The sequence below is a fragment of the Nicotiana sylvestris genome, chromosome 8, assembly GCF_000393655.2.
Source record: "Nicotiana sylvestris chromosome 8, ASM39365v2, whole genome shotgun sequence".
NCBI classification, from domain to species: Eukaryota; Viridiplantae; Streptophyta; class Magnoliopsida; order Solanales; family Solanaceae; genus Nicotiana; species Nicotiana sylvestris.
This window is the reverse complement of record NC_091064.1, coordinates 169181940-169199255: the sequence shown is the minus strand read 5'-3', so window position 1 is coordinate 169199255 and position 17316 is coordinate 169181940. Positions and strand designations below refer to the sequence as shown.

Genomic DNA, 17316 nt, shown 5'->3' with positions numbered 1-17316 from the left:
AAAACAAAATAATAATAATAATAATAATAGAAGTACTTATTTTCTACCTTAATTTTTTTTTGACAATCTTTTTATTTCTTTCTAGAAATACAAAAATAATACTCATCCAATTAAATTCTCCGTAAGATAATTAAACCAAATAATATAGAATTTTATATGAGGTACTTAAACAAATAGAATTTAGTTTTAAGGCCATCAAAAATATAGTATTGTTGCATGATATTAGAGTACAAGTCAACATATTATTCAATTTTGTCTGAGCTACTAAACTAATTGCACAACTCACATATCAAAGTAAAGATAAAGCATTAGAATACTTTTGTGTGACATTAAGTTGGCTAATAGCATCAATATATATATATATATATATATATATATATTTTCAAGAGCTTGGGGAATTATTTAAAGATTTTATTTTATAACTCTCTCATATAGTTATTAATATTTGTGTCATTTTTATCACTGAAATCGAGTACACACGCGACGCGCGCATCCTAAAACTAGTATATATATTTATTTTTTTATCATATTAATATGAGAAAAAATGCAATTTTGCTTTAAAAAGTGAGTAAAGGGTCTTCCCTTCTCCCCGCCCCTCTACGTCACTGCACTCTGTTGACTTGTACATCCAAACAGAGTGACTCATAGGATAATTTTGAGCAGTCCCTAAACTTGAGGGAGATTTCTACGTCTGAGGGGAACTTCAGGGGTTCTTAGTTATAATTCGCCAACAAGGCGCAACTCCACTTGTAATTAATTCTAAGTGGCGCCGAGCCAAATTTAACCGAATAGCTGAGCCGCAACAATTATATATTTGAGCTTCATCAAAACCCTATTTTCTCTTTTTCTCTCACTCTCTGCAACTGAAGTAGCCCATCACAACGAAGCATTGAATTTTGTAGGTGAGTGATTCACTCTGTATATTGTGGGTCTCTCTCTTTCTGCTTATGGTTACTTGTATTCTTGATCATCTTGCGTCTTTTTGAATTATATGTTTCAATTGATATTTCAGATTATGTGAAATTCTAAAAGGGTAAATTAAAATAGTAAAACTTGTAAGCTGCTCCATGCGCGATGTAGAAATGTGACGTCCCTCGCTTATGAAGCCAAATTCCCTGGAGATTTCATTTTAGTTTTCATAATTTCGACTTAATCAATTGCTGTTGGAAAATGTGTAGGAGTTGGGTATTTAATAGTTAAATTAAATGGCTTGCCCCTAATAGGAAAGGCTTCTTATTAATGTTGAGATAAACAGAAGGAACTACTTGATGGTGCTTGTCATTCAGATGCTAGTCACTTCAAAGTCTAGTGATGATTATTAGTAATTACGTATTAAATAGTGGCTTGAAGTGCGTTTGAGCTGTGAAGCTAGGTACATGTAATGTAGGTTGGGCGCTTGACTTTGCTTAAGTGGCTCTTTAACAAAGGCACCATGGCGCTAAGGTATCTCTATTTTGAAGAAGGCATTACTTAACAGTTAACAGTAAACATCTCTACAAAGGTGATGAATTAATATTTAAACAAGTTATGGATAAATGTATTGTGATTAGATGTATACGATTGGATATTTAGTATAAGAAAAGTAGCTGGGATTTTTTTTTTTTTTTTTTTTTTGCATTCGAATCAGTTTTTAAAATGGATTTGAACTTGATTGACCTAGTTTTGCTTCCCTATATCTCACTTGAAATACAATTTTATTTTTTTCGTTATAATTTTTTTTTTTTTTAAAGTGTATAGCTCTTTTTAGTTTGATCACATCTATGCTTATCAGAGCAATTCTTCGCTAAAGCACACTCCATAATTGCACTTTGCACTCAGATCCCTGGCAGATTTTTGCACTTTTCTACGCTCTTCTCCTTCGGTAACACTGGTGACGTTGTTTTTCACAGTGTCTATTATGTGTTGATTAGGGAACTATGGCTTCAAAACTACCTATAGTGAAAGCAAAGGCTGTTGAAGCTTCAAAGTTCTTGACCAAGCATGGATGTGCATACTACAAGCAGACATTGGAACAGAACAAGCAATATATTCAAGAGCCACCTACTGTGGAGAAATGCCAGCATTTGGCAAAACAAGTATTCTACACTCGCTTAGCTAGGTTTGTTATTCAGAACTTTTGTCCTTTTATGTATGGGATACTTAGTCTTTTGAGGTAGTTAGAGATGTTTCTTGTGAGGTAGTTAGAGATGTTTGTTGTTCTTCACCTTACCCGTCCATAGATTTTTTGATGTTATGGGTGTAGGAAGTGTTGGATCATTTTCCTGACTCTTTTTTCTTGTTAGTCACAAGTTGGGGGTAGCTAGGTTACCTTTGGGGCTATAGGGCTCAGACTGCAAGCTGCTCAGCATCTTGTAGTTGTATATTTTTCTTGTTCTATCCTCTCATTCAGAACCTAAATGGCCCGTGATTCAAAAATCACTTGTTTATAGTCGAGGGGTAACTTCCCTTGCTCATAAAGTGGAAGAACATTTATCAACTTTCTGCTATCTGATTAAGTTGAAGAAACCAACACAAAGATCCTTCTCAAAAAAACAAACACCAAGGTTATGAATCCTCGACTTGGTCATTCATGGACCTATAAAAATTTTAAACATGAAATTTTAGTCCACCTAGAAAAAAATGGGTGATTAGTTTATGATTTTGGTGATTTTGTCAATATACTAGTTGATTTAACGCAGCCGACTTGTCAAGAGAAAAAATTGAATTGTTATGTACTTGAGATTGAAATAGTAGCTCATTAGAAGTAGTAATAGCAGGCCGTGGAGATGAAGAATAAAAATCAACTTCAACTACTGAATGTTAGGGAATAAATAGCGCAAATCTCGAGTTCAAACTCTGCATCAAACGAAAACCTAGTATTTAATTGGAGAAGGGTGGAGGAACGGGCCCGTTATCCATCAAACTTCGTATCGTGTGCCACTAGCCCTCGGGGATTTCTCAGTTATAACACAATGCTAAAGAAAAAATATTCTGATACGGCTGAAAAAGTACAGTAAATGGTTCTTAGACAAACTAAAGAAAGTGAAAAAGAAATTGAAGAATAGAAAACACAGTGGATTTCCCAAGTGAAATTGAAAACATAAAAGGATAACAAAATGAATTTATTTGAATGATTGTGAGGAAAATGTCTTATTTGGAAATTAGAGTTGGTCTCTAAAGTTTAGATACCTTTTCTCTAGTGAAGCCAGTAATACATAATGCTTCCTGTCGTTATCAAAAAAATGCAAAATGCCTCGTGGTTATAAAAATTTTCATGTACGTAAAGCCTCTTTTTTTGTAAGGGGAAAACTTATGACATTTGCTTCATTTAACCTGCAATTATTATATTTGCATAATTTTTTTTTATTATAGTTGCTTAAGTTATTAAAGTGTTTCTTTTTAATAGATATGTTAAACTTTCTATTTTTAACATACCTATTTTTTTTCTTCTCAAAAATAGGTATGTTAAACTTTCATTGCATGAAAGGGGAAAATTTCGATATGCACAAGATATTTTATTTGTTCGAAGTGCAAGTCTATTTTAGAGAAGAAGGGGTGTTTATTAGGACAAGAACCTATAGGAATGTTATTTAGTTTATTATTATCAAGGGTGTGGCCTGATGGTCAATGAACTGGGAGGAGAATCATGAGGTCTCAGGTTCAAACATTAGGTGATTTCTTCCCATCCGGCCATCCGCCTAAGTCTTGGTGGGCAATGCTATAGGTAATTGTGCGGGTGGGAGGTAGCAAGTAGCCGAATGGAATAGTCGAGGTATACGCAAGCTGGTCCGGATACCATCGTCATAAAAAGAAGTTAGGACATTATTGTGGAATTATCTGTGAAGATTCATATAGCCCACCCCGAATCATTTGGGACTCAGGTGTAGTTGTTGTTGTAGTATTATCGTAGAATTGTCAAAATCTAGACTAAACATGAATTTTGGGTTGCTTAGATACTAGCTAAACATCTGGACATGATGACGCTAAGTCTGCGGAAGAGATGCCAAAAAAGTGAAAAGATATGGGAAGAAGTGTTGGTTAGTAAAATAGCAGGCATCATGTTGTAAATTCACTTTTCTGATTATTGGTTGTTACTCTTTAATTTGTAACTTGTGTACTGTGTAGGCCATTGATTCGGGCATGGTCAGTTGATCTTGTATCTGACTTGAAAGTGATCTACCTCTTCTGTATGAATAGTGCAGTATCCTGGAGAAACGTCTGGGATATTTTTGTTAACAGTGAATTTAATGTACAATTTACCCAGAGAAGGAAATTCTTGAAGATTTTTCCAGATACTTTCTTTCAACTTCAAATACTGTTTTTTCAACTTCAACCAAATATTGTCCAAACGCCTTTAAGTATCTCGATTCCAATTTCTAACCTGCTGCGGTTTCTTGGAGAAGTATGCATACCTAGAAGTATTTTCTTTTTTCCCTGAGCTTTTCCTTTTGAATTACACTAGATGAGGTCAGTGTTTTTCTGCTAGCTCCTAGGCAGCTACTCTTGTTTGACTTTGGGTTTTTGACTTCAGACTGAGTTCAGAATGGAGGGAAAGAAAAAGTCTTGTGTATGTGCTAATAAGATACCTCCAGAGATTTTGCTCTTGTTTTCTCTAGGAATGTTATATTATGGCTCTACTCTAACTTGTTGATGACTTAGCAAGGGTGAGTTATTGAATGTTACTCTTTGATGGTTTAGCACCATCCTACCTGTTGTTACTTGATTTTATATATCTGAAAAGAAAAGAAGGTTTCTGATATACTCATTGGTCAAAGTCGGACAAATTCTACTGCCTGTCTGCTGTACTTACTGCCATTAAATGTTTAGTGAGTGTACCAAATTTTGAGAGAAAGGTAACTATCTCTAATTCATATGCTACTTATTAAACTACTTGAGCCATTTAGTGGAATGATGCTTGAGCTCTCGCTTTCCTGTTCACCGTGATGTGTTGATTGGACTTAGTTCCTCTTATGTAATTGAATTTTATTCTAGAAGATGATATTTACTTGTTGGAATTTTGTATATGGTTTTGGTTTGCTGGGGAATATGACATGGAATTGTTTAGATTTGATTTGTGTGATGATTTGGATTCTTGAAAGTGGAAAATGAGTATTTATATGTGCCCTAATCATTTCGTGAAAGCTTTTGTTGGTTTGCTGGGAGAAAAGATTAACTCTGCTTCCAGTTTGGCATAGTTAATCGCAGTGTAGTCAAAGGCGCGCTTAAGCCTTGAAGTGAGGCTTGAAATATGTTTAGCGCTTCGCCTCGCTTTGTACGAGCTTTAGTGTCGCATCAAGGCTCTAAGGCATACTTTTTCTTGCCCATGAGTGTAATCCTGAAAAGGCGATATTAAACAATTGATATTTCACTTTATCGTATTTTTTTTTTTAATTTCTTTGTCCATATATTTGTTATTAGTGTTTATAATTATTAGTCTTGGACTACATATACATATTTTTACTTTTTCTCTAGTTGCGCCTTTTTTCATTAAAGCCCACACTTTATTTGCACTTTACGCTTAAAGCCCCAACGGACCTTAGGTTTTTTTTGCGCTTTTCGCCTTTGATAATCGTTGCAAATACTTTTGTGCTTCTCTCTATATTATAGACATAGTTGTTGGATGATGTCAGAGCGGAAAGGTTAAAACTTGAGCTTCTTTGTGTCACCTGATAGAAAACCTGTTCAGTTTATTCCTTCACATTCATCTTGTACTAATGATCTGTCTGCTTCTTGGGACAGTATTCCTGGCCGTTATCAAGCATTCTGGAAGGAACTTGATGATGTCAAGCACTTATGGAAGCACAGACAGGAGCTGAAAATCGAGGATGCTGGCATTGCTGCTCTTTTTGGCCTTGAATGTTTTGCTTGGTTTTGTGCTGGGGAGATCATAGGACGAGGGTTCACGATTACTGGTTATTATGTCTGAATGTCTCCAAGTATTAGGTTTCAAAGGAATGACTTATGTCACTGTTGATAAAAGGTCATTGTCAATCTCTACTTTGAGCGGGATAACACGTATCAGCGAGATACAGATTTTCAATTTTCATGTTTAGCAAGTACAATGTACGCAGAGGATGAGCCTTCTGCTAAAGATTTCAAAGGCTGAGTTAGGAGTAATATACGTGCTTCAATAAGGCGGCATCAAGCATGTATTGTGCGATTATTGTTGCTTCTATATGTTTATTTTCCTCTGGAATCAAAATAATTCCTGTGCGGCTTTCTTTAACGCTGTCTTAAAGTTAAAGCTGTTTAACTGAAAAGAGAAGTTTTTCGCTGAACTAGAGATTGTATCTTGAGAGTGATGTTACCAAATTGTTTGGTTTGACAGATGACAAACTCGCAGATCTGGTTCAACTCTTGCCATCTCTCTGGGAATTTGAGGCTTTAATTGTCCTTAAATCATGTACGTATAAGGTCTGGGACAGAGGGAGTTCAAGACTTTGTTCGTGAGTTTTTACTAGGAGAGCACCTAATTAAGATTTTTTGGATAGTTTAAGAGCATCTTGAATCATATGCCCTTCAAATGAACTCCGATTGGGTACTAGTTGCTAGGTAGTGGATGACTATTTTAGGCCTGCTTTAGTTTATCACAGTTTCAATTTAAGGGCATAAGCTGGCAAGAAAATTGATCTTAAGGCTCATATTCACATTAAAAATCGCCACCTCATTTACTGATTACAGAGATGCTTTACTAAAGTTCAGCACTAAGCTTTCACTATGCACGTTTATAGGTATGAGGAAAGCTAGACCACATTAAGCTTACCTTGCATATTTAGAAGTAGTAGTTTCCACAGCTTGAATCCGTGCTAATTAATTTGTCCTTGCAAGTTTCCTTATAAATGCTTAACCCAAAAAAAATTATTGTATAATAGAAGATAGTCCATAGGTTTAGAGAAAAATACAAAACTTCTAATGGGTCGAAACCCAAGGCCACAGAGATTTTTGTATTTCTGATTTGTGCATGTTCTATGTACAAGTACCGAGCCCAAAACAGAATATTAGCACTTCAAAACTGTTGTATCCATTCTAACAAAAGTAATGTCTAATATATTTAATTAGAACAAAACTTGTAAATTGCTCACAAAATTAAGAAACTTTCAGGTGGCGCCACAAATATGAAATATCGCTTCTTGCTCTCTGTAGTCTGTACTAATCTTTCAGCCATTCTGAAAAGGAGTGTTTGTCCTCCCTAAAGGATGTTCTTCCTAAAAGCCGATACCATCTTTGGTGAGAACAGAAAAACGAATGCTAATAGTGATCCAAAAAGCATTTTTATAAAATATTGCATTGGATCATTGTCAACTTCTTCCTCTGCGCCAGAGGACGTTGACATTGCCATTGCCGAAGGCAATACTTCAATAACTGCATCTGCCAGATCAGTTATGAAGGATGAGGTGCAATTCAGAGCAGGAACACGACCCCAATTTTCAATTCCTGATTCAAGTGCTAATTCCTTGTATTCCATATCAATCTCTTCAAGAGTCTCTATGTGTTCACTCACAAAGCTGAAATTCCAATAGCAAGCATACATTAATTTGAGATATCAATAAGAAAACCAAGAGAAAAAATATCTTTGTGCAAGTACTAAGAAAGTCTACAGAGACACAAGAAGTATTTAACTGTCAATTCAACAAGCAAGCGCTTAATACTTTGAATCAGGTGATAATTTAAGTGCTTAACATTTTCAAAATTTTGATCCTTTTCAAATTCCAACAACTATAACGTAACTCAAACCAAAGGTTGGCTTGGCATATGTTAGATAGCTGCATGCAGCTCCTGTGCTCGGAAATTCATAAGTTATAGGACCTAAAATATCCAACTTACCAACAAAAGATTTGATGAATGTTCAAAGATTCAAAGCATAACGAGGATTCGCTTAACTTGACCCAGAATATGAGACTGCAGAGAATTTTGAGAAATGTACTCAGTTAGCATCTCACTGCTATTAATTTGTTTTTCTTTCTTTTGACAAGTCAAGAAAGTAGCATCTCAGTTCTGTAGTTGAATCCTAAGTTGCTCCGACACGGCAGTTCAGGTGCCACACCCGTGTCGACATGACACTAGTATGGGTGTGGGTATGGGATTCGTACTGGATCTGGTCAAACAATTTTGAGTACTTTGACCATGACGGAAGAAAAAATTTGATTCCCGAGATACAATTTGATTCCCGAAATCAAAACCAAAACTAGGGTAAATTTGAAGAAAATAGCATATCTTATCTAGGAAATCAATTCACTACTTATCGACAACTTGGGAATAAAAAAGAAATCCACACTTTACAAGCTATACATAAGTATTCCACAAAATTTCTCATAATATATATATATATATAGAATTATTTTTAGCCGGATCCCCGTACTCGTATCCGTATCCCCGAATCTTATAATTAACACTTCGAAGGATCCGACCTCTAGATCCGCACCCGTTTCGGACACTTCAACCTGTGTCCGAGCAACTTAGGTTGAATCATCTTAAGTTTTCAATCTCTTTATATGCACAAAAGTTAGCTTCCATTAGCAAAGATGCCTAAAGTTATGTTACAGAATTGGGATAATACCATCCATCAGTCATGCGGTTTTCCTATCACATCTCCAGCAAATTGGGTCTGGCTAGAAACCATCATAGACTTGAAACAATACCCAACAAAATGTAAGGAAATAGCTTTATGTAAGTCTAATACTGGGACGTGAACCTAACAAAATATTGCCCAATAAATTCTTAACACTGAGTTTGATCGCACCACATTAAAAGAGCTGCACGAAACTGAGAACAGAAAATTCAGGTGGCTCTAGGATGTATACCTTACTGGAACAGCCAACAGAGACTTTACACCTTTCTTGCCAAGCTCAACAAGAACTTCGTCAGTGTATGGTTTCAACCACTGTACAGGTCCAACTCGGCTCTGGAATGCCAAAAAAAAATTATATCAGATTAAATTCAACACCAAACAGGAAGAAAAATCCATCCTTCGCATTGTAATGGACCTGGTTAACTTTTACATGTATAGGAATAATATGTTATAATGGATATCGTTGAAACTATGCCATATCAAATTGGAAATAATATCAGAATTGTTGGGGGGAAAGTTTCGCAATTTTAGGAAAATGCCATCCTTTTGGACTGACAAAATAGAACTAACATGGGACAAAGGTATCAATATTCTTTCTCAAAATCCACCAGCGCACTGTCCACACACCCCCCCCCCCTCTTTCCCAACAAAACCAAAATAGAACATGGGACAAAGATAAAATTATTCTTTCTCAATACCCCAGCAGCCCACCGTTCCCCCCCCCCCCACACACACAACCAAAACCACCACCACCCCTATACAGAAAAGGCTAAAGAGGAAAACATGGACTATTTCCAACTTAGCCATGAACTGATCAGTATAAGCACAACTGGATGTAGATTGATTACAGTGTGGAATCTATATTTATTTCTAATCTATCATCTATAATAACTTTATGCAATGGCCACATAAGGGAGAGCTCAATGCAGATGGCATTATAGAATGTCAAGAACGTGTAACGCAGAAAACATGATCCAATGACAAACCTGATAAGCCAAGGTATGATGATTGTTAGTTCCTCTAGCTTTCAGCTCATTCATTATCAAGGAAATGCACTCCTCCATCTGATCTCTATACGGATCACCAGCATCTTCAACATAACTAACTGGCACTCCATGGGCGCTAAAGAAAATCATGACCTAAAATCATCCAAAAACTTGTCATTATGTTGCCACGGTAGCTACTCCCAGTTTCAATAATAGTAAAAAGGAGTTCATCAATTACAAGTATAAACATGACGGACAGGAACTAAGTCCATACAACTAAAGAATAATAAGATAATCTACCTCCTCAGGGTTGGAGAAATTATGCAACTCCTTCTCAATCAAGTCTGCCATGGACTTGATGTAGCCTTGTCGTTGGTACCAGGATTCAATGATAGCAACTGGCAGTCTAGACAGATAAGAGTCATCCCTGAAAGGAAGCACAGTTCATACGTTATTTTGATGAAGGAGTTCATATATTATTTAGAATTGAGGAATAATATATATGTAACATTAAGAAAGAATATGACATTCCACACGTGCGGTTACCAAATTGAAAAGAAAGAATTACTTGAAAATATTTTGTAAGGCACGGACGCTCGAACCAGTTGTAGAGATAGAATATTGAGGATACAAAGGCAGCACTACGAGCTTCGTAATCCCATCTCTTTTTATCTGCCGCACAACAGGGAACACAAATTCAGATCAAAGAGAAGATTTACATAATTTTAGCATTCGCAGGAGATGAGTGATTCTGGGGCCCATTCAATCCCAGCAGCTCAATCAGATCCTTCTTTCGAAAATGGACGATTGCTGCTGGGTTTGGATATATGTATAAAGCATGTACCATCTAGGACATTCAGCACATGAGATTTTTATATGAAAGAAAAAAAAATATTGGATCTCAAATTAACAGCTGGTGATTTTCAGAATTATCAGCATCTAACATGTACTATATATATGTATTTACTAGATAAAGCTGAGAGATGTATTACAGATCACTAAGGGATACACTGCATTATCAATAAGGCTTTGCTATGCAAACAGACATCCAATGTCCAACAGTTGGTTACCCCCACCCTGGTTCTATCCACACAGCTTAAAAGTGTAGGTTCCATACTGGTATGCATATGAAGATCTGTCTTGATTGCTAAGAAAATATTGTGAAAGCATCCGATTTAATTACTACTCTCTCCGTTTCAATTTAGTTGAGGTAGTTTGACTCGGCAAGGAGTTTAAGAAGAAAAAAAAAGAAGACTTTTGAAACTCGTGCTCTTAAAAGCTTAAGGGGTAAAAGTTTTGCAGGACCGTGACATTTGTGTGGTTGTAAAAGCTTCTCATTAAGGGTAAAATTGGTAAAATGAAGAGTTTAAAGTTGAATTATTTCCAAATGTAGAAATAGGTCATTCTTTTTGGAACGGACTAATAAGGATTGTGTGTCATCTAAATTGAAACAGGAGTAGAAAATTACGTAATCATCATAATCCTCATTCCTCGACAAGATAGGAGTCCAACTGATTTACTTTAGGTACCCCTATAAAATGAATATTCATTATAATGAGGACGACACAAAAGCATATAGTGCAGAAGCCTTCTACTATTTACCTACACTAAAACTCTATAAGGGTTGGAGATCGAGAGAGGTGTTCTTTCCTTCTTTCTTATGTTTATTATATTCCCTTTGGGTGTAAAGTGAAGGAGAGGGCGGTGAGCTACCAAAAATCAAATTCGATAGACATCCATTCACTAAAAATGTCGTCTATTATATATCTTTAATTTGCCACTTTTCCCAACAAAAATTTCTTCAAAATAACTCATTCAAGAAGAATTTTTTTTTTCTAGGATCAAATCCTGATTTGGATTGCTTTAGGATCCCAGGTTTAAGTGTAAAATCATAAGAACTTTATAAGATTTTTTGAAGAAAGAACTTTATAAGATTTCTTGAAGAAAGAACTTTATAAGACTAGAAGAAGAAAAAAGAAAAATTACCTATCTACACTTGCATAACTACAAGAAAAGTTGAAATTAGTGAAAATCCATTCTAAAGATATACACTTGAAAAACATGTAATACAGGTTATGCATAAACATAAATGGAAAAGGATGGGCCAAAAGGTATACCGTTGTTTACATTCATTATACCGTAAATTACAAATGAATTGGCAGCAGATGAGCTACAGGTTCCAGAAAAATAAGGACCACTTCTATCATAAATCTAAACAAAAACATTGAAGAGAAGAAACACTCAACAGCCATAGGGCAAAAAGACATTTTTTTGATAAGGACTCATAGGACAAAAAGATATGATCTTAAGATCCTACAAATTTTTGTTCTATCATTCAGAATTATTTCCTCTATTATTGGTAATTCTTTAGTCTTACTTTCTTCCAACGACTGAGAAATTCCCCAGGACCAATGGAGTGCATGGCCTCGGCTCCAGAACCAAACTTGAGTTGTCTCGGCTCTTCTTAAGAAATTGAAGTTCCCTCTCTCTAGATAGGAAAAAATCATTTACAAAGTTTAGCTGGCCCATTGGCACAGACATGAAAAACCTACTAGGATGAGGCTTAGCGGGAATTGAGCCCCACATCTCGTTGAGTTGCTCCAGCAAGCACCCCTTTCGGAAGCTCAATATCGAGGACCGGGGTTGTAGATTTGGTTGAATTTGGATGGTCTTCAAACTCCTGAAATGCAGTCTAGACAGCTGGCCCTCCCCTTTCTAACTAGTCTAATACCAAAATCATTTCCATCATTACCATCGCCAAAATTAAAGTCGTAGTTAGGCACTCGATAGTTCGAAACTTAGCTGATAATGGGCCCACCCCTCTACCCTTCTCCACTTAAATACCGAGCTTTTGTTTGACATGGTGTTCAAACACGTGTCGTGCGCCTAACCCACATCACGTGTTGTGCTCTTACCACTAGACCAAAGCCCTGTGGGGAAATCTGTGTTCTTACTTAATAATAGGATGGCTAACATTTTTCAGTGTTCATATCTAGGTGGTTCTCTTGAAGTTCTGCCCATATACAAACTCTTAACACAAGTCGGACTTAATTGAAATATCAAGGGGATTTTTTTAAAGAGCAACTACAATACATGCATATTGACATGAAAACGAGGAAAAAGAACAAATGCAAGCCATTACCAGTTCAACTTGGCTAGATATAAATCTAAACACATGAGAGAAGACATAGACAACATCAAAGAGTTGATCAAGAAATAAACAGATGTAACTGCTAAAGGAAAAAAAGTAGGCATTTTAGACCTACCTGGTGAACAGCTTCCTCGGTGAATGGGTGCCAGTATCGCATTGCAACATAGACATTTGCAGGAACTTCCTTTGTTTCTAGTGCCATTTTTAGCGCGCTAGCCTATAATAGTGAGCTTAAGAGGGTTATAACATGTTGAAAACGACACCACCATAGATGGAAAAGAGAGCTTTTTATCATGTAATACCAAAAGTAAAACAGAGGTTTTTTTTACCTGCTCGTCTGTTATCTTTCGTAAAGGGGAACCGCCTCCAATTGCAGCGTACCCTTCCTTACTCTTCGGGGCTCTGAGAACAGAAATGAGTTGTGCTAATGGGCGCTGGAGAAATCGGAATAATCTAGGGAGACGTATAATATCCTGCCCACCAAAAAAAACAATGATACCATTAGGCATAACCACAAACAAATCTGACTTAGCTGTTCAACATCTTCAGCTTAGAAGAAACAAGGGAATTAGACTGATTGCTAGCATACAGGGTCAGCAAATAAGTTGAACAAGAAAGGCTGAACATCGTGAAGCGTGTCTGGTCCTCCAAGATTCAAAAGTAGCACCCCAATCTTTTCTTCAGTTGTCTGTGAAGGAGATTCAGCAATGCTCCCGGGATATGTATACACCCCGACAGAACAAAACATTTTGCCGACTGGATCTCTCTTGTGCACTGGACGATGTAAAGACAATCCACCAAATACACTGCTCTTCTTATTTTCTGAAGATAAAACCAGAGATAATTCCTGCTCGGTAGGATTCATTTCTCGTCCACCATGTGACACATGGCAAGCAGGCATTAACCTTGTCCGAGGGCAGAACCTGCCAAGACAGAGACTTGCGATATGAGTTACAGCGGGACTCACATTACTTCTTATAGGCAAACATTAGTTTTGAGAATGAAAATGCTCTCTCAAACAGAAAGTGGTTCTTTTCTCCAATTAAAGTTCTATGACTTTGTAGTTGATACACTCCCTTTATTAAATTACCCCTACTATGTTGCATATGTTAAGAGTTAAGTTGCATAAGTTAAGAGTAAAATCTAAATTTTTGTACAAGAAGCAATTACTTCACATGATTAAATTGTATTCAAATTAGTGTAAAACCAACAATTTCTTCATATGTATGTGAAATCAGTACTATACGACTTTAATCTCCTACGAAAACTCAAATCGTCAGAAAATTAATCCCAGCAGCAAAAAGAAAAAAAAAGAGCATCTTTCAACAGGATTCTGAGTTTTCAAACAGTTGACATACAATTGATTAAATAATCTAGCTAATAAATCATGAGACCAAACCCATACAATTGACAATGATCAGCTTCATGATATCAAAATTTAGACACCGACTCACATAAGACCATATAAAAATAAAATGAAATTCCAACCAAAAAAAAAAAAGAATGACGCATAAAAGCTTACATCGAAGAGTTGGAGCTGAAATTGGAAGGGTTTGAACTTTGCTTCATTGGTTGAAGAAGCCGAGAGATCGTCCCTGCTTCCATGATCAAAATTCTAAAGGGGAAAAAAAGAGGAGATTTTTTTTAGTGAAGATTTGGGTCAAATGGTAATATTGAAAGGGGGGTTGCTTATAAAATATAGAGAAAGGTTATGAGAAATATAGGGTTTATGGGAAATTATTGGATGGAGAGAAAAGGGATTGCGTGTATATATGAATAAATAAAGAGAACAGTCAAAGGGAAAGGGAATAATGAAGACGTGTTTCCTAATTGGAGGCGCTAATGGAAGAAAGAAGCAAGTACACCTAACACTAATGCTTAGACTTTTCTTCTTCTTCCTCCTCAACTGGTAGTTGGGCAAAGGGACCCAATCGATTGAAACTTCTAACGAAACCCGCGCCAAACCCACCTATCACTTTTTCTTTTCACTTTATGGGATATTAATTAATAACTTGTATAAAACTTAGCATTAGCAATGTATTATTTCGTAATGATCGTCCCTCAGACTAACACAATCCATCATCTTCTGCTCCAAGAGAGAAAAGAGCACTTTGCCCCCACTCCACAACATCAAAAAAGGAATCTCCAAAGCCCCGGAAATCCTCGAGAAGAAAAATGCCCTAGAGGAAGAGGGAGTAACCTATGCCACACCACGAACGAACTCGCTCCTCCTGAACTCAGTGAGAGCGATAAAGTTCAGCACAGAAACCAGCAAGGTGATAGTTGTTCTCTGTCCTGGAACGATGGTCAAATGTAGAATAAGTCTGGTCTCCATCCAAACCTATGACCCCATCAAGCCCTTACTAAATCTAACCCCAGTGCTGAGTCTCAAGAGGAAATCCTCCCACCTCCAACGACGTGTCCGTAAGGACCAAGGAACCCTCAAAAGGGACCTCACCAACCACCCCCAACTCCACTGATGAGTTACATCATATGGAATGTTAGGGGGAAACAATGCCGAATTCAAGAGGCACTGTTTAGAAATGGTAAAAATGCACAAGCCAAGTATGTTTGTTCTACTTGAAACTAAAATGGCAGACCACCAGAAACTGGCTCAAGAGCTCCAATTTGATATGATCATCCGGTCTTCGGCAGTAGGGCTCTCTGGAGGAATAATGTTCATGTGGAAAGAAGAGTATGTGGCAGTTGAAAAAGTGGCCATTACCCCCTAAGGCATCCATGCAATGGCAAAGGTAAGTCCCAACCACCCTCCATGGCTCTTCTCTGCTATCTACGCTAGTAATATTTCAGCTAATAGGACACTCCTATGGGAGAACCTAATCACAATATCAAAAAACCTCACAACCAACTGGTTTGTAGGAGGAGACTTCAATGAAGTCTTAAAGGCCATGGATAAATTTGGGGGCAATCCCATAACCCTCAGCCGCAACAATCTGTTCTGGAACTATATAAATGAGTGTAACCTTTTGGACCTAGGCTATAAAAGAAGTAAATACACTTGGACTAATAAAAGGTACAGTAATAGAACTTCTCTAATCCTGGAAAGAATAGATAGGTGCTTCGCCAATGAAGGTTGGATTCAGCAGTACCCTGAGGCAACTGTACTGCATCTCCCTAGGACCCACTCAGACCACTGTCCTCTTCAAATTAACTTGGTAGGGTCTCCAAACAATAACCTACCAAGGCCCTTCAGGTTTGAGTCAATGTGGGCTAGTCACCCATCCTTTCCTAACATCATCAATAGGGCATTCTCAGATCATTCCAACCTCATCCAATCCACGGATTCCTTCAAGACTCTGGTCACCAAGTGGAACCAAGAAATTTTTGGAAACATCTTCCACCAAAAGAGAAGAATCCTAGCAAGAATTTTTGGAATCCAGAGATCTCCTAACTACCAATTCAGTAGTTACCTGTTACACCTTGAGACTAATTTGACTACTGAACTTAACCTAATTCTTAAAAATGAAAAGGATTTCTGGAAGCTCAAATCTAGGATAAACTAGCTTAATGAGGGTGATGCTAGCACTAGATTCTTTCACACATCCATCCTCAATAGAAGAAGAAGGAACAAAATCCTCTCTATTAAAGAAGAGAATGGAAACTGGCTCCATGACCAGAAGGATATTCAAGCAGCCATATTGGTCTTCTTCACTGATCTATATACCACATCCCATACCAAAGCCCCTTGGGCTTTTACCAACCATTCCATTATGTCCCCCATTCTGTCTGAAGGCCAAAAAGCTTTTCTGGACAGACCTCTTGAGTTGAGTGAGATAAAAAGGGCAGTCTTCTCCCACAAAACCTTTAAATCTCTTGGCCCTGATGGCCTCCACCCCTTCTTTTACCAAAAATACTGGGACATAGTAAGTGACTCTATCACAAACTTCTGTCAAAGATGCTTTTCTTCAAGTTCTATGGATGACACCATGAACCAAACTCTATGGTGCCTAATCCCTAAATGCCCCCAAGCTTCAATGTTAAAAAGTTTTAGGCCAATAGGACTGTGTAACACAATTTACAAGTCAGTCACAAAAATCATAGCGAACAGAATAAAGCCTATCTTGCCTCATATCATTGGGCCAAGCCAAGCCAGCTTCCTTTCAAATAGGAGAGCCTGTGATAATGCCATCATTGTCCAAGAGTACATCACTCACTTTAGAAAAATGAAAGGGAAAATGGCAACATGATCGTAAAAATCGACCTAGAGAAGGTCTTTGATAGGCTGGAATGGTCCTTTAGTAGAGACACCCTTGCTACTTTCAACTTCCCCCAAGGATTATCTAAACTCATCATGTCCTGTATCAGTTCATCATCCTTCTTCATTCTTGTTAATGGGGGAAAACTGATCCTTCAAACCTTCAAGAGGTATTAGGCAGGGAGACCCAATGTCTCCCTACCTATTCATCATGTGCATGGAAAAACTATCAAGATCAATTGATAAGGCTGTTCTAGATAACCAGTGGCAACCCATAAGTATAAGCAGATCTGGCCTAAAAATATCTCATCTCTTCTTTGCAGATAACCTAACCCTCTTTGCTAAAGCTAATGGAAGGAACTGTAACACCATACTTTCCATTATGCAAAATTTCAATGAGCAGTGAGGCAAGAAA

The 17316-nt window shown here is 37.1% G+C and overlaps 2 protein-coding genes across 3 annotated transcripts; one reads left to right on the top strand and one right to left on the bottom strand.

The window, feature by feature from the left end:
• Positions 1-597: 597 nt before the first annotated feature.
• LOC104232602 (uncharacterized) lies at positions 598-6257 on the top strand. 2 transcript variants are annotated; one of them, XM_009785845.2, is made up of 3 exons: positions 598-902; positions 1911-2098; positions 5719-6257. In XM_009785845.2, exons 2-3 carry the CDS (start codon positions 1917-1919, stop codon positions 5903-5905), a joined length of 369 nt encoding a protein of 122 aa, XP_009784147.1. In that variant the 5' UTR covers positions 598-902; positions 1911-1916; the 3' UTR covers positions 5906-6257. The 2 variants fall into 2 exon arrangements, with proteins under 2 accessions (XP_009784147.1, XP_009784148.1); XM_009785846.2 differs by having other exon boundaries at positions 809-902; positions 1890-2098.
• Positions 6258-6866: 609 nt separating this feature from the next.
• On the bottom strand, positions 6867-14534 carry LOC104232603 (ferrochelatase-2, chloroplastic). The gene is made up of 9 exons (XM_009785849.2): positions 14208-14534; positions 13275-13608; positions 13015-13158; positions 12801-12902; positions 10103-10206; positions 9835-9961; positions 9535-9687; positions 8781-8881; positions 6867-7484 (listed from the first exon to the last, which is right to left on the bottom strand). The coding sequence occupies exons 1-9, from the start codon at positions 14288-14290 to the stop codon at positions 7169-7171; spliced, it is 1464 nt and encodes a 487-aa protein (XP_009784151.1). The 5' UTR covers positions 14291-14534; the 3' UTR covers positions 6867-7168.
• Between the last annotated feature and the right edge of the window lie 2782 nt (positions 14535-17316).

What these genes read in the sequence shown, in the direction of transcription:
- LOC104232603 (XM_009785849.2), bottom strand. Translation starts at nt 14,290, where the DNA reads ATGGAAGCAGGGACGATCTCTCGGCTTCTTCAACCAATGAAGCAAAGT. An exon ending in TTCAGCTCCAACTCTTCGAT is followed by an intron (nt 13,609 to 14,207) that starts GTAAGCTTTTAT and finishes CTGTCTTGGCAG; the next exon opens with GTTCTGCCCTCGGACAAGGT. An exon ending in CTGTTGGCTGTTCCAGTAAG is followed by an intron (nt 7,485 to 8,780) that starts GTATACATCCTA and finishes TTGGAATTTCAG; the next exon opens with CTTTGTGAGTGAACACATAG.
- LOC104232602 (XM_009785845.2), top strand. Translation starts at nt 1,917, where the DNA reads ATGGCTTCAAAACTACCTATAGTGAAAGCAAAGGCTGTTGAAGCTTCA. An exon ending in TTCTACACTCGCTTAGCTAG is followed by an intron (nt 2,099 to 5,718) that starts GTTTGTTATTCA and finishes TTCTTGGGACAG; the next exon opens with TATTCCTGGCCGTTATCAAG.